The following is a 25,286-nucleotide window of genomic DNA, read 5'->3' on the forward strand; positions in this document are numbered from 1 at the left end:
CGGAACAAATCCTACAAAGCGTACTGCAATTTTACAGCAACGCTATAGGACCTACCCACATTGTACCAAACGACATACAATATATATATATATAGTGAATCATTTTGGACTGCATAGACCCTGCTATATATATACACACTATATATACTCGCACAAAACGTCATCAACAAAAGCACATAATGTATCCTTACCCTAAAGTATATATTACTGACCCCATGCAAAACACATGCATACACTCCATATAAAACTATAGCTCACAATTTCTTTTATATAGCTATATAGCTTTAATACTTCCCAAGAGTAAGTCCTAAGTACAATTAACCCCTTCCTTTTTTGGCTAAAAATTTTCAAATTCAAATATAGCTATACGTTTGTCAAAGCTCATGCATGGCAACACACTTGTATAATCTAAATGCATGCACTGTTCTATATAGTGGATATATAATATTTTTAGGGTGTAAATGTTTGCAGTTTTCGCTGATTCAGCATGTACCGCGAACATTTTATAACCACGAATTTAATATCGCATGTATGCATCACGGAATAGTGAGAGCTACTAAACTTATTAGGTCAAGCTGTACTCTTGGCATGGTACATGGCAGTGAAGAACCACGTAAATGATGCATGCATGCGATTCTTCTGTTTGCGCATGCGCGTAGTAATAGGGGATTGTCTTTGTTCACTCAATGACAGGAACGAAAGTTAAATTTAACCACAACACACCCCTTACTAATACACGATTAATCACTGTACCAATCACAGTGAATAATAAGCAGCTTTTGCAGCAAGTTCAGAACGTGGGCCCTTCAGAACACTGGGGTGTCGCAGTGATGAAATTGTTCTTTAATCGAACCCTAATTCTCCGTCACCCGTTGCAACCATAGTAGGTCACTACCGTACCATCGAAAGTTGATAGGGCAAAAATTTGAATGAAACACCGTCAGTGCAAGGGCCATATACGGTTCGAGCAGTAAATTCTTGTAAAGTATGGAACAGCAAAATCAAATTTTACTCGAAGATAAAGATGGAGATATCCTGTACAGAGTGCAATTCGTAGCAAGGCTCCAAAGGAAATTATTGAGCTATTCCTAACCATAGCAAAGGAACTAAAAGTGCATGATAAATGGTATCAAGTTCCGTTGTTGTCTGCATTTGATTACTCACACTGGGTTGCTGTAGATGTTCTACTCGAGGAATGTGTCAAGTGCAACAAACTGCCTGAACTCACGCACAAGCTGGTCTGAAATTCAACACACTTCTTCACCAGGAATTTAAGCGTGAAAAAATGAAGTACTGGAAATCTTTCTCGGAGTATGCAATGCAAACGGCATAGAGGGTAACCATCTTACAGCAGCAGTTTCAATTCCTAACAAACAATGAGACTCCATGGTATTATGCAATTCATTATTTGAGCAGTGACGAATAACGTTTGTAAAGATGACAAAAATGGTATGATTCTAAACCTATCATCATGTTACATGAAGCACATAAAATTGGAAGCGATCAACGTTGCCGATTACTTATATTATGGTACAAACTGAAGATACAGCTGATAGTAACGAGCTACTCCCTATTCATATTGTGCTGAAAGCCTAACATTTCAACACCAATTAATGTATACATGCATATACGTATGCATGTAGATCTATACTATATAGTCTAGATCTAGTCGTAGCTCTATAGTCTATATAGTTGCAATGTTTTCAGTTTCAGGCATGCAACAGGCAAGTTCTGTTGCACAACATAACATTGCATGGATAGTCCCTCTACATTGTATAGCTAGATTCTGATATACCACAATACCGCAAGCTGAAGTAGCCTCGATTCCAGGCTGGAATCGAGACTAAAGCTGAAGCTTCTTTAATTTGTCCAATCGAAATTCAAGAAGAAACACTTCCATATTTGGTGAACAACAAGTTCTTGAGATTTGTCATTGTCTTTTAATAGTGACAAGGGAATTCAATGCACACGATGTCAACAGAACAGGTAGATACTAATCATAATTATTATAGTCTTTAGATCTGTATAAATCTAGGCTATAGATTCATTTACATCTATATATAATTATATACACTATAGTATATAGTCTATAGTATAGTATAGTGTATATAGCACTGTATAGTCTATAGTGTGTAGCACTGTATATAGTCTATAGTGTATATAGCACTGTATAGTCTATAGTGTGTATATAGCACTGTATAGACTATACAGTGCTATACACTATAGTATATAGTATAGTGTATAGCACTGTATAGTCTATAGTGTGTAGCACTGTATAGTCTATACAGTGCTTGCAGCCTAGAGAGTAAAATACCACAATAGGTGAGTAGTTTAATAGTTTAAGTATTATTTAGAACACACCTAGCCAAGATTAAGTGTTTTAATCTGCGTGCCGAGGATGGCCTCGAGGTTAACGTGGTGCTCGAGGCGCAGCCGAGAGCATTACGTAACCGAGAGGCCATCCGAGTGCACCAGATTAAAACATGTGACTTGGCTAGGTGTGTTCTAAAGGATTTAGTGCTGTCACGTGAGCTCTAGCCTCGTGGCAGCTAGATCTAGCTACATTTTAAATCAGTTGCTGGTGGCTAGCTAGCTAGCTAGACGTAATAGCAAGTTTTAGTAGGTTTGTAGATCCAGTAACTGATGCAAAGGAGGCATATTTTACTAAAAATTGAAGACGGGATGAGGCTTTTTTTTGGTGGGGCAAAACTTTCGGCCACACCTCCTTAAATGCCAGGTAAAAGTATACAAAAAACTATCTTTAAGAACAGTACACATGCATAAAATACTGTACATATATACTTTTAATCAAGCAGAAGGCCATCAGGATGAGATGATACTCCTTTAATTTTAAACATGGCAATCATTACCATATATTTAAGGTACTTACGGGGGGGGGGGGGGGGCAACCCCACTAAATGAAACCCTGTTGATCGGTACTTTTGTACAGGCTTTGACAATTAACGACCTACAACATGTTTACGAGAAACTACATGAAAATGCAAGCCCTCACTGGTTCAACCTGGGATTGGCTCTAGGTCTAACTTATCCTGTTCTCACCAACATCGATAGCGAGCATCGGGGAAATAATGTGATATGCTTGCGTGAAATGTTGGCTGAGCTCCTGACTGCACAACATGCAACATGGAGTCTTCTGTCAGACGCTCTCAAAAATCCCACAGTGAAGCTCACCAATTTGGCTGATAGCATCACAGGTTTGTGTATTTTGTAATTTTGCCAGTGTTGGAAAAGTAATAACATATAGTATAAACAGGCCTGTTTTCATAGGAAGTTTGGGACAACAGAGGAATAGGGTTATTAAGCTGTGTGAGATATACAGACTACATGTGGAAAAAATGATGTGTGGTTTTCACGCAGAGTGCATGGCTATTGTGGCAAACGTGCATTTTTCCTGCATTTTTTCCTGATAGTTGCCACAATAGTCACGCGCTTGCGTTAAAAACACACATCATTTTTTTACAGTGTATATATAGATATTAATGGAGGATATCAGTCAAATGTTCACTAACAAAGTACTCAAGTAGAGCAGCTATATAGCCTCCCGCAGATCCTCCTCAAGACGAGACATGGACAGCACTCACGGCTTGCCAATTTACTGAGAGGTCATCTGCCTTGTGGAAGCAATCGCAAATTTGAAGAAGTGCTTCGTAATCCAGGTTATATAGTCGTTTGGAAACACTGCATGTGCAGAACGTCCTAGAGATGTCTGTATACTTGGAGAAAATGCTGGCCGCAAAAAACTTGCTTACTTATAGTCTCATGAATCAGTCGACCTTGGAGAGTCCGGCTGATTCATGAGACTACTTTACTTACTAGTCAGTCAGACAAAGTGCAGTGAAAACATACAAACAGAGAAAAGGCTAAACTATATGTCCAGCCAGTTTCTTGATGTGACCTTTCCCTGCAGAGGTAGAACAGTTTGAACATGAATCATGTTAAATATTGCTAAACACAGGCAAACCCATGCACTGCCAATCCTTTACGTAATTCAATGTACAACATAACAAAGTAAACTATAATTAAATGAAAGTAAAACATGGCGAGTGGCATTAGCACAATGCAGCAGCTTGCATGCAGCATTTGTTAGACACAGGTGCTATGTATAAATATATAATATAATTATTAGGCCAACATCACTGATAAGTATGCTACCACACTATATATGTACATTTTTTCCCTCCACTAGTTCAAGAAGTTGACGAGAGGCTGAGGCTACTAGCAGACAAAGGAAGTCTGTCAAGGGAGCTCAGGTGTGACGTATCTGCAGGATCACATAACAAACTCCAGCCCCTTCTAAACCAAGCTAAGAGTGAGCAACTAGCTATATATATAGTGTATATGGCCCTGTTTTTATTATACTATGCATGCATGTACCGTATTACTAAAGTATTTTGCTGGTGAAGCGAATGAGCCAAATCAGCAGAAAAGTTGACCCTTTTTGCGATCTAACTATTGCATTCTGGCAAGATCGTCATTCATGTTTTTATCTTCTTTCTCCTCACATTCAGATTCAACAACTTCACCAGGGCCCAGCTTTACCTGTCCATATTGTCAACAATGCACGCTTGAGCAGTATTTGTCAGAAAAAGGGTGTCCTGAGGCAACTGGAAAAACCCTCTTTCCATATCTTAACACACCCGCACTCTCTGATGAAGATCGATTAGTACTAGAGGCCACTCTCACATCTGATACTGAGAAGATGATCAGGCTCTTTGCTTTAACTGACTCTACTATTCTTCAAAATCTCAAGGCGGATGTAACAGAGGTCAAAAATTTGGTTTTGACTTTGGTTTCCTCTTCCAAAGAGGAGAAATATATTGCAAAACTAGAAAAAGCTGATACGATTCCGCATATTTTTGTTGCCCTTAGGCCGTACAAGTCTTTCCTTAACTACGAGATTGTTAATATAATTGTTGCAAAATTTGGCTCCGATGAAGACAAGAAGATCATGGAGGATTATCAAATTGAATTTAGCAAATTTTGTAGAAGATGTGCTTTTGAGATTCCCTGCAACAAGCTTTCCAGCGCAAGGAGTGAGCAAAAAATAGTGTCAGTGAAATTAACTTCAAAAGGCTCTTCTCTTTGTGTTGCTGTTTTGACCAGAGATACCATTGCTTCTATCCTTGGCATGAAGCCATGGGAACTTTACTTATGCAGTATCGAGGAGGGATGTATGTGTCTGAGGTTCTTTCTGTCGGCAAAGGTTTTTGCTCAGTTTTTCCCACCCACGGTTTCACAACTAGCTTCTCTCTGTGAGGCAGAAATCAGTATTCTTGAAGATGTAGCACTTACGACTACTAAGAGGTACATACTTATGTCCATATTGCCAGTATAATTATATAGTATCAGCTGATATGCACTTAGCTTCTTTCCCACACCCAATTCCTCTCCTTAAAGTGAGTGTGTAGGAGGCTAATTAGCCTCGTTCCCAGCCCGACTTTTTTCTGTTATAACGCTAGGTTAATGAAGCACCACAGGTGCTGATGCCTCGATGGGGATGTGCCAACCTACATAACATAACCTACTAGCTATTACTAATACAAAGATGAACAATTTTGCATTAAATTGTGCTGCATGCAGGCAGAATCACAGGGAAACTCAAAGAGTGGGAAATGATCAACCTGATCGTTGCTAAAAAGGATGCCAAAAGTCTAAAATTAATGGCTGCTGCATCAATATAGAGCCTTGCAGCTCTCTTCTTACTCTAGCTTGCAGCTACCAATAGCTAGCATTCTAGTGCGTGTTAACTCCATAGACAAGTTTTGCTCCACACTCTTCTGAAAAGGCATTCCAAGTAAGCAAAACTAGGCATAACTCAAGAACCAAGCATTATTTCGCAAATCTATGAATTAAAATCCAAGAAAACATGACTAGAAGCCTATAGAAACTTTTACTTGCACTTCATTACCTTGATCAGCTGTAGCAGTCTACACACACACACAAACACACTACTGCCGTTTACCTCGCTTGCGTATATGCGCACCGAGGCATAAAAAGAGGGCCTATTGTATGTGTGATAGAGCACTTCAAATTACCCAGAATATGAGTACTGAACGTCACACTTTAGTAAGATTATGTACCTGAGGTTTACTGTAAGCTAGTCCATCTATAGGTTCCGTATCGTACTCTATGGCTGAGTTCCGTGAAGCTGTGGCTTATGCTATTGCGTTGGTCTAGAGTCTAAAGCCTCTCATCAACCCCTCTATATGCGATGGTCGTATGGTGTATATAGTGGGGTTGTCTTCGCAAGCTGCAGTTGGAAGCATCATATAGACTTGCCATAATTATATAGCCTGTGCGGAACCAAGATAACAGAAAAAGAAGAGCCTGGGACCGAGGCTAGCATATTATAATTAGTACTGACATCAGTGTTTTACATTCAAATTGCACAGGAAGCGAGTCATCGCCAAATATTCATTATTGCACACTATCGTATAGTGGGTAATTTTCAGGGGACAAAATATTCGTGGTTCAACAATATTGAGACAATTCGTGGGTAATACTTTCGTGGTTGGAGCTTGCACTGCAGGTAAAGGTAGATAAGGTCGCTTCATTCGTGGGTAAAATATTTGGGTCAGACCTTCAACCACGAAAACCACGAATATTTTGCCCGACGAAAATTACTCTCTATACAATAGAAAGTAGCCAATCTCCGTCAGATACCTATATAATCGGCGGCTGTTGCTCGAAGCACAAACCGATTTTGCACAAAACTAACTACATGGACCTACAGATAGGTAAGAAAGTAACAGCTCCCAAAAATTTGGAAAGAATAACTCGCTTGCGGACGGAGTGGTGGTCATGAGAAGTGAGCTTCCGAATTGATCAATTGTCGTCAGTGAGACATTTATCTCTGTCTTTGCACGCTTACTAAGCACTGAAACTACCAGCACTAAACAATACTTCTTGGCACAACTTTAACTAGTGAGCACTACTTGCAGGCAAAGCAGCGTTAGCTGCAGATTGAGCCCCACCCAACTAGGCATGACGAAAATTTTATGCTGATTCAGCAATAATTGTGCACATAATCTTCAGTGCGGCCTGAAATCGATGCTAATCCCAGTTTAATTATTGCTGACTGTACACAATTGTTGCTGAATCAGCATTATTATAGGTATCTGGCGATAATCGGTTACTTACTATATAGGAAGTGCTTCTTATTTGGAATAAAACGTGTTCAGCAGTGAGAGAACAAGAAACAAAAATGTTCCTGTAATTGATGTAATTACAGCGCCACCATAGTTTAGGCGCCACCTGGCTGAACAATTTGGGGTTAGACTAAAAGATGCGCCTACCGTTGTTATAATTATTTTTTGAAAGATGCGGTAGAAGTGTACTGCACCACGCTCTTGTAAGTCATTTTGACTTTAAAACAGTTCTCTTCTGCTATAGCAGTGTAGACTGTATCTTCTTTTGATACATTATAGCCTTCTGCAAGCTCTCCTAGCTAGTGTTCTAGAGTCTCATTTCTTTGTCTTTTAGTCGTTTTCTTTCTCTTAAACTCGTCTTGAACTGGAGAAGATCAATTTTGTTGCTACGCATCCTTCTGATTGACAATGCAACCACATGTCACGCATGCGCAGAAGATTTAACCTGTACTTTGGTTTCCAAGCAATCCAGGCAATGCTGGCACAGACGAGTGATAATCTTCAGTATATCCATAGGATAATATCAGAATATTAATGGGGATAGATTCTGGAGATAAATAAGCACCTGCTCAGTGCAATCCGTATTTTTCTCCTTCTGTTAGAATCGGCCTGGTACCTAGGCTATATATAGGCTAATACCATAAAAAGTGGGTAAGTGTTTTAATTTGGCGAATTGACAATTTGCCAAATTTAAACTGTCAAATTAAATCCGGTGGACGCAACGTCAGTGTTGTAGTAGCTACACCTGAGACGCCAAATCAAAAAAACGTCAATTCGGCTCAAGCTCATTTACTAAATATAATTTTCCTGTTATACAGCATACACTATGAAATTGTGTAGCGTTTGTTTCAGATGTGAACACAGATAATTTGTGGCTCAGTGGGGCTGCATGCACTGGAGAGACGTATTAACATTACTTCAGTGCGAATAGTAGACATAGTAGTTTGCGCGCCGAGGGCCCATTCAATAACTAATTTGTTGTATGACAAAATTAGAACCTGATACTTGCAGTGCATTGTATTAGTAAAACCAGTAGGTTTTACATAGGATTGGCAGTGGGTTTGCCCGTGTTTAGCAATATTTCAATTATTTTGACTCATGTTCAAACTGTTCTATCTCTGCAGGGAAAGGCCACATCAAGAAACTGGCTGAACAGATAGTTTATTTAGCCTTTTCTCTCTTTGTATCTCTCATTTCATAATCCATAAACATTTTAATGAATGAATATTTTCATTTTAAAAATTGCACTATTTCGACGTTTCACCGCTCTTTGTCTGACTGACTAAGTAAGTGAGTAAGTAAGTAAGTAAGTTTCTTGCCCAGCATTTACTCCAAGTACAGCCATCTCCAGGACATTCTGCACAGGGTTTCCAAACGACTACAACCTGGATTACAAAGCGCTTCTTCAGATTTGTGATTGCTTCCACGAGGCAGATGACCTCTCAGTCTCTATTTCTCTTACCTAGACAATTCCGCCATCTTTAATGACTCAGCAATTGCGTTGTGGCCAATAATAATAGATAGGCGTGGCTAATAAACCGTGCGCCTAAAATCAGCTTCAGGTCATCCGGTCACATGGACTTACATATGTGAATGCCTGAGGAGTCGTATTGTTCAGCGCAAAGATATAGCTGAGGAAATCGAAGTAGAATTCGGACCGTTTACATAACTAATGCTTCATCAAGACAGTAAATAATACTCAGCATGTTTATTTTATACACTATACATCTTAAACAAACAAATTAATGATTCAATATAATAGCTATAGCTACTGTTAACATAGATAAAGAAGATGAGGTCAAGCTCATTGCAAAATTGAAAAGAGAAGTGAAAGAAGCTACGAAATACAAGTTGCTATAGAAACCACAGTCGTCTCTTTCCTTCAGTGCCAATGCCCTGGTCACAAAATGCTTCTGCATCCTATCGAAAGATGTGTATGGATTCAGTTTCAGTGTGCATAGTAGCAATCCTGCATGAGGAAAGGACAGACAGCTTGTATTGGAAAGGTGTGTGTGCAGTTGCGTACGTAGATCTATGTGCATAATGAATTAATTGTGGTCATTCTTGTAATTATTATTAGCTGCTGTTTTATACAGCTTGTCAATCTTGGTGAGAAAAGTAAACTAGAGGTGTCGAAATTGTGATGGTTTCTCCTTCCACTGGAATTCCACTGGAACTAGTGTTCAAGCTGGCGCTGTGCTAATGCCTCTCGCCATGTTTTTGCTTTCACTGAAAAGTATTAGAGTGTTATATTAGTTTCTATAATGAATTTTATATTAAAGTTAGCTTATCTATATAAAATCACTGAGAAGAAAAGACTTATTTACATGCATCTATTGTTGTATTATGTGGCTTACTAGGACCTCAAGAAAGAAGAAAATTGATTCTTCCAGGATCTGTAGTTCAGTGTATATAAGAAAGACCTGTGTACATGCATATTGTTATCTATATTGTTATATGGTAGTGTTTTGTGGCTTACCAGGCCTTCAAGACAAAGATGATTTTGCCAGGAGGATCTGGATCTGGATCTTGGATATTATTTCTCACGTGGGGAATGAGCGCGCATGCGCATTACATCCACAGGAATAATTAAAGGGTGTGTCCAAAGAGATAAATGGCTACTGCTAGCTAGCTGTTTTAACAGATATTTCTGAGTATTGTAGCTAACAAAAAGCTAGCGCTTTAGTGCAAGGCTAACTCATATGTTGAATAGAAAGTTTGTGCGGACAGATGATGCTATGAAAGATTCTGAAGAGACTGCAACAGCCTTCAATGTGAGTCAAACTAGCCATAACTCGAGAAAGAAGCTTTAGTTTGCAAATCCACGAATCAAAATCCAAGAGAACGTGGCTAGAAGCCTATAGAAGCTGTTAGCTTTCGTTACATTGCAACCGTTGAGCAGTTACAGCTGGAACAGACACACACACACAGTCAGCTTCATATAAATTATGTCTTGATCCTTTAAACGTTAAACTATGCACTGTAGACTACCACCTTAGTCAAGTAGTGGGTAGTCATCACCAATTGTCCAATCACTAGTTATCAGTAATAATTCCAATGAAAGCACCGCGGGTGCTGATGCCTCGGTGGAGGTGCCAAAGCTACATAACATAAAGCTAATAGCTAGCTTTTATACACACATTCATGATTGATTATAATTATCATGATTAATTTTGCTGCATGCATCCAGGGAAACTCAAAGAGTGGGTAATGATCGACGATGATAGTTGTTAAAACGATCGATACCAAAAGTTCCAGTCTAAAATTAATGGCAAGTAAGCAGAGCCTTGCAGCTCTCTTCTCACTCTTGCAGGTACCAATAGCTAGCGTTCTAGTGCAGAGTTAACTACTAAGTAGAGTAGCAACACTCGGTGAACAAGTTTTGCTACGGACTCTTCTGAAAAGGCAGCAATGGTAAGCAAAACTAGGCATAACTCGAGAACGAAGCTTTATTTTGCAAATCCACAAATACCAAGCCAAGAAAACATGACTAGCAGCCTATAGAAACTCTTACTTGCACTTCATTGATCCTTGAGCAGCTGAAACAGTCTACACACACACAGACACACAGACACACTACTGTATACCTCACTTGCGCATGCGCACCGAAGCATAATAATTGAACACCACGACATTTACTACAAAGTGATGTTATTGTATAAATGAGTAAATAAATGAGTATAGATCTAGATATATATCTACTAGGTGAACACAAAACGTAAGTGATAGCTCAGAAACTTGGCATATTGAGCATTTCCACTGTTCCGAGCATTTCCACTGTTCACGGATGTCATGCATGTTGGTCAATCCTCACGCAATTAATGTGGAACCAACGTGGACAGTAATCACATCCCACCCAATTCTCCTCGTCTCCTGCCTGCTGGCACTGCTGACAAATGTTTGTGTCGATCTTTTTGTTGATCTTTTTGTTCATGTGTCTGCGTTTCACCACAGGGGTGGTACTGTGTCTCCCCTTCATCCGTTTGCTCTGCTTCAACACAGGAGTATTGTCTTCAGTGCAAAGTGTAAGAGCACGCTTTAGTTGTTTTGTCACGGCTTCACCACTGCTCGCTGGATCTCTGTTCGTACCACTGTCTGATGGAGGGGTCTCTACAGCTACCACAGGAGGAGTTGTACTGCTGTTTGATGGAGGGATCTCTACCACGTGAGGAGTGTCTGATGATGGAGGGGTCTCTACCAAAGGAGGAGTTGTACTGCTGTTTGATGGAGGGGTCTCTACAACATGAGGAGTGTCTGATGATGGAGGGGTCTCTCTTTCCACACTGGTTTCCTTTGGAGGAGTCTGACTCTCCCCGCCCCAAAGGCCACTGGAGTCCTTGTCAACTTCCTCTAGCTGAACACACCTCTTCTCCATGTATAGCTATAAAAAGGACACAAAATTGTATGATTATAATTATGTGCATGCTGCATATACTAAAGGTATGCCCTGATAAATTATAATTTTAGCATGAATATTGATGAATGTTATAATTATTATAATTACGTACACCTGCTTCCAACTTTTCGAGAAAAGACTCGTCAAAGCTGGACTGGTAGATCTGCGAGCACTTCTTTTGCTTAGCATGCATGGATGCTAGCTAGATGGCATCGTGGTCCTGTCAGTTGTTTTGTTTAGGAACCATTGGGGATTGACAGTGTTCAAAGGGAAGTTGGCAATTCTCTTCTGAAAGTCTTGCACAGTGATTGAGATCTGTTTGTCACTAGGTGCAGCACAGAGCTCCCGTACAATTACTTCACTACTCGACTACTTCACTATACCCAACTACTTCACTACCCAACTACTTCACTACCTCACTCACTGGCACTTCACTACCCAACTACTTCACTATACCTCACTCACTACTTCACTACTTCACTACTTCACTACCCAACTACTTCACTACCCAACTACTTCACTACCCAACTACCTAGCTACTGCACTACCCAACTACTTCACTACTTCACTACCCAACTACCCGACTACTTCACTACCCAACTACTTGACTACTTGACTACCCAACTACCCAACTACTTGACTACCTAACTACTTGACTAACCCGACTACTTGACTACCCAACTACTTGACTACCCAACTACTTGACTACCCAACTACCTAGCTACTGCACTACTTCACTATACCTAACTACTCGACTACTTGACTACCCAACTACCTATAGCTACTCCACTACCCAACTATATAGCTACTCGACTATACCAACTGAACTACCTGGCTACTGCCCAACTAAGTCTTAAATGCTCAAACTACTCAGTTGGCTATATACAATACATAGACACTCAGCATATACATATATACGTGACTGCCCATCCTAGATATATACTTTTTTTTACATGTGACCACAACTAGAGTCTACTCAGTTCTTTCCTCATTCACTGAAAATCGGCTGTCTTTGTTGACTACAACATTACTGGCTACCAATGGTAGTCAAAAGCTTGTCATTTAATTAACAATCGTGCCATATCTAGTCAGCTTTACCGTATCCCTCGTGCGGCTACGCCTCGAGGCATAATAAAGAGCCAGATAACATCAGATCAATTAATGAACGCGGCCCAACTTCTCACCTTCCAGAGTGTGTGAGGAGGACTTTGTCACTACCAATGGAAGGATTAAGCTGGGAAATTGATCTGTAAGCACAAAACTGTTTACAAAGAGCGGAGACAAGTGAGTTATCAGTACAGGTGCATGCTGTTCAAATGAAGAGTTACCAAATTAATGTTCACACAGATAAATCAATCAAGGAAATGATAGACAGAATGAAACGGAGTTGTTTATTTCATATGTCAGAGGACTACAGTCTTGCTTTATAATCTCCTCAAACAAATCATTGGCATTATTTAGACCTCAAAGCCTTTAAGTGTGAGAACTATGGAACGCCGTTTACGACAAAATTCAGGTAAAATGTAATTGGCGTGTGCATCCTGAAGATCGATTTCTGATTTTCAATTTACACGTGAACGATCTTTGACAATCGATCTGATAATCAATTTCTGAAATTCAATTATCGATTATTAAATTTCTCTATACATAGTAGAAGGAGATTTTGGTTATCCAGTAAAATAGCCAGTGAAACTACTATAGCATAGCCTCGATTCCAGGCCGCCCTCAAAACTTGGAACAGCGCCTTTCTCCTTCTCAGTGACCTGGAATCGAGGCTATAATGAGTAATATGACCACTAGAAAACTAGCCGGTTTCTTTTGCTTAGCCAAACCTATTTTAATTATTGACTAGTTGTAGGCGGAAATACACACCAACAGACCTGCTTTAGAGTCCACGAAATGTTGCCTCCATCTTGATCGATAGGTTGCACTATAATCTCACCTGATACAGCTCAGAGTGATAGTTCTAACGGTAGCACAAAAATCGAATTTAAAAAATCGATAATCAGTCAAAGATCGTTCACATGTAAATCGAAAATCAACTGTCAAAAATCGAAATCGATCTTCAATTTTATATTGAATGCACACGCCAATTAATTCTGTCTGTATATATTTTACAGGACAAAGCTGGTGTGGTGACCATGATAAATAATTTATGGATCCCTCTAGATCTGTGAGGAGTGGTGATGATCAAAAGGTAAGTTGTCCACAATTATGTACAAGCCGCAGACACTGTCTTTTTATGATAATATTGTCAATAAACAGTGGTAAGCCCGCTCCCCATAATATTCTACATGCATTCTCCTAGTAGTATCTAACCTAACGACCTCTTTCCTGTATGTTGTTAAACCCAGGTGACTTAACAGGAATCTGGCCCACAAGCTGTCCACCAGTCAGTGGACGATCGCGAGCTTAATTAATGAAATTGTTTCAGCCATAGCCTGCACAAATGTCTATATAGCTTAATTCAATGTAACTTCCCAAATTGCATTCACAAACTCGTACGACATACTTCACCCCTATAATTATAGATCTAGATATAGCGATCATGGTAATTATATTCTGGAACATTTTGATTTGCTGCTTACTTTTTTTACTGGTAGTCTTGATTAACAATCAACACACATATGGCATGTTATGTCAACACCAGTGTATACATGTAGTCTACATAATTATGGCATTCAGTTTAATAGCGGCATGTATAGTTACTATAATAGGATAAGCGATGTTTTCAGTTTCATGCATGCAAGTTGCCACTGACATAACATAACAAGGAAGTCCCTCTAGCGTAGCTGTGCATGGTCTACTGATTTTACCACAATACTTGTTGGCCAATCAAATACAAGAAGAAACACTTCCAACACTATATAATTATGGTAACAACAATAACTAGTGTTCAAGCTGGCGCTGTGCTAATGCCTCTCGCTATGTTTTTGCTTTCGCTTAAAAGTATTAGAGTGTTATATTAGTATTAAAGTTAGCTTATCTATATAAAGTCACTGAGAAGAAAATACTTATTTACATGCATCTATTGTTGTATTATGTGGCTTACCAGGACCTCAAGAAAGAAGAAAATTGATTCTTCCAGGATCTGTAGTTCAGTGTATATAATATCTAAGAAGAAAAGACCTGTGTACATGCATATTGTTATCTATATTGTTATATGGTAGTGTTTTGTAGCTTACCAGGCCCTCAAGACAAAGATGATTCTGCCAGGAGGATCTTACATGGGGAATGAGCGCGCATGCGCATTACATCCACAGGAATAATTAAAGGGTGTGTCCAAAGAGATCAATTTCACAAATGGCTACTGCATGCATATTTTCTGAGTATTGTAGCTAACAAAAAGCTAGCGCTTTAGTGCAAGGCTAACTCATATGTTGAATAGAAAGTTTGTGCGGACAGATGATGCTATGAAAGATTCTGAAGAGACTGCAACAGCCTTCAATGTGAGTCAAACTAGCCATAACTCGAGAAAGAAGCTTTAGTTTGCTAATCCACGAATCAAAATCCAAGAGAACGTGGTTAGAAGCCTATAGAAGCTGTTAGTTTTCGTTACATTGCAACCGTTGAGCAGTTATAGCTGGAATACACACACAGACAGACAGACAGACACACACACAGTCAGCTTTACCGTATCCCTCGTGCGGCTACGCCTCGAGGTATAAAGATCACAAATGTTATACCGTATAGCGGCACTGCAGGTAAAGGTAGGCAAGGTCGCTTCATTCGTGGGTAAAATATTCGTGGTCAGACCTCCAACCACGAAAACCACGAATATTTTGCCCCACGAAAATTACACGCTTACGGTAGATCATAGATGATACAGTACTGACGTGGATGTGAAACGGCCTAGTATCCGGAGGGGTCCACGGGAATTGTCTGAAGCTATCATCCTAACGAGCAGATTATGTTAGAAACCTGTAACTGTCATGTTTATATAGCAACCAGAGCGTAGTAAACAGTGTTCCGTGTCTGAAAACTGGTGAAAATGACCGGCACACATTGATACTTGCAGTGGGCTTGTAGGTAAGACTAGTTTCTCTAAGCTCATGGGAGAATATCATATTTTAGCATAAATTTTCCTGTAAAAATACTTTGTGTGAGATTTTTGGCTTGGACAGTAAATATTCAGGTTACCATTCAGTAGTAATACTTGAAGTACACTGTAAACTACAAGGAGAATCTATGTTTGACAACTGTTATGAAAGTTTAAGTGCTATAGAAAGGGCTAAAGCATGAGTTAGTTGCACTTTTTGCGTGAGATTATTTCAAAACCTGTTGAGCCTACTTTTTGCATATTTAGCTGATGAAAACCTTCGTGTATTGATGCAGCAGGAGAATCTATTAACTAAGCATACAGTAAAGTTATTGGAAAAATATAGCCTCAAGAAAAATATGTAAAATCCATGTACATGTACTGTTAAACAAAAATTAATGCTACGTTCTTATTACAACTACAATTATGATTTCTATCAATAAGTTTACACGTACATGTACATGTCATTAACTTTCCAAATTGCAGTGTTGTCTTTCGCTGAGCTAAGATATCAATTGCCAAATGTTAGCTAATTATACTATCAAGTGAAATTTATCCCAGGACCTACTCGAGTACTACTTCTCTAGGCAACACCATCGGTGAAGACAGCATTAACGTCCAACCTCTTTTCAAGTGCCGTGTATCTACACTTGTATAGGAATTTCGAACCGGCAAGTTGGAATGTGTCTCTCTCACAGCCACTTCGTAAACGATCAAGAAACAGTTTATCGTGTACTATAAATTAATACTCTCAAGACTATTATAATATCAGCATGTACACGTACACGTACAGATCATCAACAATTTCACCCGTTTGCTTATCTCATGCTAGTGTTATGAGTCAGCCACACTTCTTTTGATCTACATGCATGCTACCAACGTTGAGTGGCTTGCTTTTTGGATATAATTACATGGGTACAGGGGTAGATCTACTATAAAATAATAATTATAGACTATTTACTAGACTAATTATAGAATAGTTAATATCATCTTGCACTGGACTGTACTTCCTCTACCTCCTCACAGTCACTACTACTGTCTTCGCTTAATACACTTGCAGCATCAATATATCCTTTCTGTTAATACATAGATTCTCTTTTATCTGTCTCTGGCCAGTTCTGCCAACTCACTTACACAGCTTGGTATAACCTCGATAATTTCCTCGGCGTTTATTTGGAACAAATTTCCTAATTTACGGAAACTAGTAAATTACCTCGGATATGCCCGTTACTATGATAGCTTCAAGCAGAATACCGGAATCCGGAAACGTTTCACATCCACGTCAGTACTGTATCATCTATGGGTAGATCTACATAGTCTACATGTATAACATTTGTGATAATTATAGCTAATTGTTTCTAGCCGGCCAGATTCTTCATTAATTTGTGATCAAGGCACACAACTATGGCAACACAATTACAGGTAGTTTATACTATAATTATTATAGACATAATCATAATATTATGTCATAGTTGTGTGCCTTGACAAGGCACACAACTATGACTGACAAGGCACACAACTATGACAACACAACAGGTAGATCTAGTTATAGCTATACGTGGCGGTGCATTGTCTTGACAATAATTGTCTTGCCTGTGCATAAATAGTCTTACAAATGTTAAAATGTACTGCTAAGCATAGATTGAAGAGTTAGACTCTTCAATCTATGAGCTATAAAGTAAGTCTATATTATTATAGGTAAAACCCTGTAGAGTCTATAGTACATTAATTATCACAGGCATGTAGACCTACGCTTCTTGGTACCGTACGTTTTTCCTCCATTATAGAAAATGACTTGCTGGACCCAATGGCTTAAGCAAAATATGGCAGAGGTGAAGCAAGGTAATCTATCACACTTACTACAAGATTGTCTACATCAACGGGATCAAAATTTCAATTGGACTGCAACTCATGCTTTTGCAGCAAGCTCAGAATACTTAGGTTTCAAAGTGATGAAATTGTTGCTGAACAGTTTGGGAGATGAACATCAACTTTTAATGAAGGATAAAGATGGAGATATTCCTATACAAAGTGCAATTCGCAGCAAGGCTCCAAAAGAAATAATTGAGCTATTCCTCATCATAGCAAATGAACTAAACGTGACAAATGATATGCTGTGTTCTCGTAACAAGAAAAATCAAACTCCGTTGTTATCCGCATTTGATCACTCACACTGGGTTGCTGTAGATGTTCTACTGGAGGAATGTGTCAAGTGCAACAAACTGCCTGAACTCACAGGAGTAAACGCACCAGCTGGTCTGAAGTCCAATACCCTTCTTCACCGGGCATTTAAACGTGGAAATACAAAGTACTTTGATATCTTTCTCAGAGTATGCAATTCAAACGGCATAGAGGGTGACCAGCTTGAAACAGCAGTTTCAATTCCCAACAAAAAAAACGAGACTCCTTGGTATTATGCAATTCATTATTTGAGCAGTGACGAAATGTTTGAGAAAATCTTGAAGATGGCAAAACGTTATCTTTCACTGAGTTTCTTGTATGTTGCCGCAGATTCTAAATCTACCATGCTACACGAAGCACATCGAATTGGAAGCGTTCAACGTTGCCGATTACTTAAAGAAAATGGTGCTGAAGACACAGCTGACAGTAACGGTTTATTCCCTATTGATAGGAGCCGTATTATTGTGCAGGAAGACAACGTGCTTAACATAGAACAAGAGGGTCTTGGTGAAGAAAGTGCAACAAACACAACAAGTGATAAAAAACATCCTAGTGAAGAAATTGCAATGAACATTGAGGTAAGCGTTATCATTATTAGGGCGCCACGGGTTATAGTAGTCGGCCTGTATGTCTGTTTGTTTGTCTATTTGTGACTGCTAAGCTGCCATGGATGCCAAAGTGGTATTATACGTTTACCGCATTGATAGCCTCAAGATAAGATAGTAGGTTAGCTAATAGTAAGAGATTAAAGAAAAAAGCAAGCTGTAGTGTACACACACTCATTATGCAACCTCGAAGTGTAGGAAACATGTTTCTTGTTGTCGAATAAGCAAGCAAAAGCTAACTTCAACTTGCACAATGGCTACAAGCTGATTCGAGACATCAAAACTATCTGGCTTATACCGTCGGCACTGGATGTGGAAACGCCCTAATTTTTGTTATTTTCCTTAGCTAACCCCTCCCCCTTCCAAAATTACATCCGGTGCCGTATATGCCACTTATCTAGTCCTACGCATGTGCACTGCGTGGAACCATCTATCTGCTTGTTCTCATCATGTGAATACTGTTTTAAACATAATGGTTTAAAAATCTTTGAAGACAAGTTCTGGAAGTCCAACAGATTCTGCAGTGACATGTAGAGCACTGTTGTGAAAATGTCGTTGTACACATTGTTTTCGACTTGCATGTAATCTACTTTAAACTACTTTAATAAACAACCCCGACTAACGCCAAGGCCCATGCAAGGATTCTGCACTTTAGTGCTTTAGTTCAATTATAAAGCATGATAAAATTAATGTGTTCTGAAATTCATCATGTTACAGCTTTGTACCACTGGAGATGGACCAATGCAACGGTCAGAGAGCGCCTCCTCCAGCTTATCAAGTTTCGACGGTGAAGCTGATTTCGAAAATGGTCAGGATGTGTACCGTGGTAGTAGTGACGACCCACAGTAAATGTCATTCAGCCGGCTCTCAATGTTACACTATAATCTCATATTATCTTTTGCTGTCACCCCTTTAATCATTCAAATAGTGTACAAAACTTTATCAATTATTTAGTACAACGTTATAATGATAGGTAATTAACAACTGCAGCTGATGTATGTGTACATACAAAACGACACTGAAAGAAAAAAACTAAAAGAAAATCACCACGGTCAAGAAAATAGATGAGACAGAACAAAAAGATAAATAAAGATGGTTGTTGAGTGCCATGACAAAGTGTTAGTGCTATAGAACAGTTGAGAGAGCGACAGGTTCTTCGAATTGAGAGTAGTGCCATAGTTCTGGAAGTCCAACATATTCTGCAGTGACGTGTAGAGCACACAGGTGATCAAATATATAGAGCCATGCATGGAGACAAGCATACGTGTACATAGTATGTAGATGTAGTATAATATTATGGTAAAGGAAGCTCACACAACAACACAACAATGTAGTAGAGTAAGTGAGTTGATGAACTCACCACTTTAAAATTGGCCAGGTCTTCGAGCTTCTCATGGATGACGGAGAAGTGTGGGGGGATCCACTGGATTCCTCCTACAACAGTCCAGCTTAAGTTCATGGCTGTAAAGGAACTTAGATAGTGATCAAGCTATAACAGCAGGTAGGTACGTGTGGGTTGCCACAGAACAACTTTCAATAGGGTGGTGGTATGTACAAACAGTAGGCACTTCACATTTTTTGGGCGCAGTGCTGAGTACAGGGCATTCTCATTCCGTTCATGAGTTGCGAGTAGAGGTCCTCAGTCTGAATCTCCCTATAGGGGGTACCCCCCACAGTCCCCAGCTCCCACAATGCCACAAACTACCACCTGCAAAACATTGAGCATGGGTCACAATTGATCTAGACAATTAATTTGCTACACTGTACAGGACATGCAAATATTAAGCAGAGACAATAACGTCAACAATGTAGCCTCCTTCGCAGCCTCTCCTTTTTCTGTTCTTTGTCACACAGGTCAATAAGATAAAATACGGTAAGAATTGGAGGAACAAAGAAAGAAAGAACGTCCAAGAAGCCGGTTCGTTCTTTCTTTCTTTGTTCCTCCAATTCGTACCTTTGTGACAAAGAACAGAAAAAGGAGAGGCTGCGAAGGAGGCTAGTAACAATGTAGGTATGTCCTCTGTATGTAGTGGCGGTCTGATCAAAGAGGGTTTCTGGGGCTAGCTACTTCATGATGTAGTTTCTGCTCTCAAAGGTCATGTAGAAGGAGCCCACATTGTAGATCTTGATGCTCATGTTGGCGCCAATCAGGACATTCTTGGCACAGAGGGCACGATGGACCAACTGCAGCGAGGAATGTAACAAATGAACACACTGTGCCAAAACATGTGCCGTGTGGCATGATTACTCTTAACAAGCCATGGCCATAATTATGTGATCTGAAAGACCAATAATTAACCGTTACTTTAACACAAGTACAACCCACCTTTCTATCAGTGAGGTATCTCATGCCGTTAGCGATCTTGGCACATGTATATCGTCCGCTGTGACCACGGGATGTCCTCAGGAAACCCAGCAAGTCACCGTGGCACATGTACTCCATCACCATGTACATAGGCTCTGTAAGGGGAAGGGGGTAGCAGTCAGTGAGTGATCTTGTGGGTGGCTTGTAGAAGACTACTCAAGTTACAAAGTCATTCCAACACACATTTCCTCTACAATACCAAGGAGGATACTTAATACACCGCATGAATAGAATCAAAGCTATTGGCTTCCAGCCACTCAAAGCTGAAGTAAGTGCAGTAGGGACATAATTATGTAGAACATATTATTATAGTAACCATACATGCACACACACACATGCACAATGCTCACTTCCAACGGTATAGACTCTCAGCATTGAAACAATATTCTTGTGAGGCCCAATACTGGACAACATCTCCATCTCAGCCACTAGAGCTTTCACATCGTCCTCGGTGGCATCCACTGCACACAACACAACCACAACAGGGTGTCATACAGGATTTTAAAGTAGAGGGGGGAAATAAGAAAAGTAACCAGAAAATGTTGCTAAAAAAAGGTCAACTGTTATTTCAATACCCAGCTATGGACACTCAGTCATCATTGAAAGGGGGAGGAAATTGGAGCTAGGGGGGGATATCCCCCTTTTCCCTGTATGACACCCTGCACAAGTGAAAGCTTAGTATACATGTACAACCACAAATTAATAGGCAATTTGAATCACTATAAAGTGGAACCTAACAATTATATAGTTAAGGAGGTCATTGAAATGCCCAGCTGCACTGTGGGTTCTAGTGTGCCCACAATTCAGGGCCATGCCAAATGTGGGCATACCTCTGACTGGCTTGATGGCCACATCGACAGGTTTCTCCTTGATGCGCCTCTTGTAGAACGGTGAGCTTACCGTCACAGAGGGGGTCACACAGCTTGATGTTATCTCCCACTTGGGGTCGATATTTATCAATTCAATGTGGTTTTACAGCAGTATGAGACATGGTATAAGGGAAATTGTGTACAGACATTGATGTGCTTAAGGAAATCCTGTACACACTGATGTAATAGTAAACTAACACATAATTACAGTTTATATATACTGGTGTAATACAGTATTGCGGCACTTGTTGCAGGGACATTTGAAATGAAACGTGCAGGGATTATTGGGCAAGGAACTGGTCGGAGGTGGGGCTGCTCATACCAGGAGAGGCGGGATAGCCAGAGCTGGGACGAAGCGTGAGCGCTATGTACTCATTTTGAGGGACACCATTAGTCTTGACGTTAAATGGGGGGAGGGGGAGAGGGGTCAAAATGTTAATGTCACAATGACGCTATGGTTTCCAGAAGGTTTGGACAAGCCTCATTTAATATAGTAGTCTATTGCTTGCCATTAGTAGATCTACATGTAATTAGGAATGAGAGCCTTACCTGTGTGGATATGGATAGTAGCAGAGGCAGAACCATGTAGTCTAGTCTACCAAGAGTTCATTCCTAATGCAACGTACTCTTGAGTCTACCACATGGCAATAGTCGTTTCCAGGAATATTTGGGGAAGTCCCTTGCCCCTAGATCTATCTAGATCTATATTAAAAGTGAAAGAAGACTCAAGGCCTTTAATTAATAGCCTAAAGGACCTCATTGCGGCAAGACAGGCTAGGCTAGGTTGTTCAGGTAAATCTATAAACTGAAGGACTTTATTTAGAACCTAATAGATCTACTTAAAACCTATTAAACTTCCCTGCATGTAAAAAAACTGAACACTGTAGATCTACTAGATCTAGTTGATTAGCTAGATCTAATTAAAGTTTTCCTATCTAGATCTACACTGCAACTATGGCTACCAGTATTGACCATGACTCTGTTGTATCAAGGTCTTCAAGCCAAGTACAATCCGTTGAATATCTCACCATGCGCAAGTGTACCTCAGTGTTGATCGACCTCGTTAAATCGTCTCTCAGCACTATAGGCCCTGCTTTTTTCGCTGAAGAATATATAGGTGAGACCACTAGAGATCTAATTGGACCATCCAGTAAAACAAGTGATGTTGAAAGAGCACAAATACTTGTGGATCTGATGACCGATCAAGTTCGAGCTGATCCTAGCATGTACATGAAGTTTATCACCCTCTTGGAAAAGGAAGGCCCCTGGGTCGAGTTATTCTTAAAGAATATCAAGCAGACGTATAGCTCGGCTTCCCTTGAATTTCGTCTATCGATGAGCTGTGATGAACGGAGTGATTGGCTTTCTGGCTGTGGAATCAGTGCAACCACTGTTTCACATTTTAAAGGTGTTTGCATTCTGTTAGATCTAGCTGTGGGTGCATGATGCTGCATGTTAGACACCATGACTTTCCACCAGGCCATTAATTGTTTGAAGGCATAACTGTAGCATGTACGTATAGGTATCATACATCCATCAGGAATGCGGCATGATGTCATACATTATACGCGCACATAATTATATATCTGTCCATTTAGTTATTAGACAGGTGCTATATATGCTAATAAGTATGCTACCACACCATGTGTAAACTTTTTCCTCCGCTAGCTCAAGAAGTTGACGGAAAGACCTTTGTGAGGCTACCAGTAGACAGAGGAAGTCTATCAAGGGAGCTCAGGTGTGACGTATCTGCAGGATCACATAACAAACTCCAGCCCCTTCTTAACCAAACTAAGAGTGAGCAACTATAGTGTATGAAGATAAGATTCATTTTTATCTTCTTTCTGTAGAGGTGACCTCACATTCAGATTCCATAACTTCACCAGGGCCCAGCTTTTGCTGTCCATATTGTCAAAAATGCACGCTTGAGCAGTACTTGTCAGAAGGGTGTCCAGAGGCGACTGGCAAAACTCTCTTTCCATATCTCAACACACCTGCACTCTCTGATGAAGATCGATCAGTACTAGAGGCCACTCTCACATCTGATACTCTGAAGATGATCGAGCTCTTTGCTTTAACTGACACTGCTATTCTTCAAAATCTCAAGGCGGACGTAACAGAGGTCAAAAATTATGTTTTGGGTTTGGTTTCATCTTTGGGAGAGGAGAAATATATTGCAAAACTAGAAAAAGCTGATACGATTCCACATATTTTTGTTGCCCTTTGGCCATACAAGTCTTTCCTCAACCACAAGATTGTCAATAACATTGTTACTTTCTTTGGCTCCGATGAAGACAAGAAGATCATGGAGGATTACCAAATTGAATTTAGTAGAAGATGTGCTTTTGAGATTCCCTGCAACAAGCTTCCCAGCTCAAGGAAAGATCAAAAAATATTGTCAGTGAAATTAACTTCAGAAGGCTCTTCTCTTCGTGATGCTATTTTGGCCAAAGAGACCATTGTTTCTATCTTTGGCGTGAAGCACTGGGCACTTTGCTTATGCAGTATCGAGAAGGGATGTATGTGTCTGAGGTTCTTTCTGTCGGCAAAGGTTTTTGCTCAGTTTTTCCCACCCACGGTTTCACAACTAGCTTCTCTCTGTGAGGCAGGGATCAGTATTCTTGAAGATGTAGCACTTACGAATATTAAGAGGTACATACTTATGTTCATATCGCCAGTATAATTATATAGTATCAGCTGGTATGCACTAGCCTCTTTCCCACGCCCAATTCCTCTCCTTAAAGTGATTGTGAAGGAGGCTAATTAGCCTCGTTCCCAGCCCGACTTTTCTCTGCTGTAATGCTAGGTTAATGAAGCACCGCAGGTGCTGATGCCTCGGTGGGGATGTGCCAAACCTACATAACATAACCTACTAGCTATTACTAATACAAAGAAAAGATGAACAATTTTGCGCATGCAGCAGAATCACAGGGAAACTCGGAAAATGATCAACCTGATTGTTGCTGAAAAGGATGCCAAAAGTCTAAAATTAATGGCTGCTGTATCAGTAGAGCCTTGCAGCTCTCTTCTCACTCTAGCTTGCAGCTACCAATAGCTAGCGTTCTAGTGCGTGTTAACTCCATAGACAAGTTTTGCTCCACACTCTTCTGAAAAGGCTGCAATGGCATTCCAAGTACGCAAAACTAGGCATAACTCAAGAACCAAGCATTATTTCGCAAATCTACAAATTAAAATCCAAGAAAACATGACTAGAAGCCTATAGAACTCTTACTTGCACTTCCAGTGCTCAGTATATGGCATGGTTATGGTCAACCGTTTGCTCATTAATTATTCATGAGCTAGATCTAGTGATCTTTTCCAGCTAGAATGAGCTGGAAGTCCAGCTGAAACGCAGTAGTCATTTCATGGCTCGAATAGACATTTTTACTATAAAGCTTAGGTACAGTCTACTGTAGCTTCACTATAATTATGCAGGACGGGTATTTCGAAAAAAAGGCTACTGAAAGCTCACAAGAGGCTGTTTTCCTTGGCTCTGGCCGCCATTTTAAGTGGAGTTAGTCTACACATTATTATTTTGTTGGCCTGGAAAGAAAAAAATGCTTCTACATGCCCTCCAGAATGGTAAGAAGCATCATATAAGACCAAGAACACAGAGCTAGAAGTGTTTTTGGAAGTTTAAAATGACTACTAGTTTTGTGTTG

At 39.9% G+C, this 25,286-nt stretch overlaps 3 protein-coding genes across 7 annotated transcripts in view; 2 read left to right on the forward strand and 1 right to left on the reverse strand.

Moving 5' to 3' along the window:
- Positions 1-1,828: 1,828 nt before the first annotated feature.
- The window catches only part of LOC135331836 (uncharacterized), a 30,438-nt gene continuing 6,980 nt past the window's right edge, over positions 1,829-25,286 (forward strand). Inside the window, exons 1-4 of one of the 3 annotated variants that reach the window (XM_064527095.1) lie at positions 1,829-1,986; positions 2,951-3,215; positions 4,208-4,330; positions 4,530-5,325. In XM_064527095.1, coding sequence (XP_064383165.1) covers positions 1,963-1,986; positions 2,951-3,215; positions 4,208-4,330; positions 4,530-5,325 — 1,208 coding nt within the window. In that variant the 5' untranslated portion in view covers positions 1,829-1,962. Of the gene's footprint in view, positions 1,987-2,950; positions 3,216-4,207; positions 4,331-4,529; positions 5,326-22,279; positions 22,417-22,563; positions 23,033-23,292; positions 23,422-23,474; positions 24,277-25,286 lie in introns of those variants that run through there. The other 2 variants (XM_064527092.1, XM_064527093.1) reach the window with 2 other exon arrangements.
- Positions 12,809-19,248, forward strand: LOC135331846 (uncharacterized). 3 transcript variants are annotated; one of them, XM_064527108.1, is made up of 4 exons: positions 12,809-12,849; positions 13,686-13,762; positions 17,392-18,363; positions 19,108-19,248. In XM_064527108.1, exons 2-4 carry the CDS (start codon positions 13,721-13,723, stop codon positions 19,237-19,239), a joined length of 1,146 nt encoding a protein of 381 aa, XP_064383178.1. In that variant the 5' UTR covers positions 12,809-12,849; positions 13,686-13,720; the 3' UTR covers positions 19,240-19,248. The 3 variants fall into 3 exon arrangements, with proteins under 3 accessions (XP_064383178.1, XP_064383179.1, XP_064383180.1); XM_064527109.1 differs by lacking the exons at positions 12,809-12,849; positions 13,686-13,762 and adding an exon at positions 16,866-17,026; XM_064527110.1 differs by lacking the exons at positions 12,809-12,849; positions 13,686-13,762 and adding an exon at positions 17,083-17,140.
- Positions 19,316-22,335, reverse strand: LOC135331854 (fibroblast growth factor receptor 3-like). The gene is made up of 8 exons (XM_064527120.1): positions 22,174-22,335; positions 21,586-21,694; positions 21,106-21,216; positions 20,717-20,850; positions 20,459-20,574; positions 19,964-20,098; positions 19,751-19,851; positions 19,316-19,589 (listed from the first exon to the last, which is right to left on the reverse strand). Exons 1-6 carry the CDS (start codon positions 22,207-22,209, stop codon positions 20,092-20,094), a joined length of 513 nt encoding a protein of 170 aa, XP_064383190.1. The 5' UTR covers positions 22,210-22,335; the 3' UTR covers positions 19,316-19,589; positions 19,751-19,851; positions 19,964-20,091.

This window comes from Halichondria panicea, chromosome 2, assembly GCF_963675165.1.
Source record: "Halichondria panicea chromosome 2, odHalPani1.1, whole genome shotgun sequence".
Taxonomy (NCBI): Eukaryota; Metazoa; Porifera; class Demospongiae; order Suberitida; family Halichondriidae; genus Halichondria; species Halichondria panicea.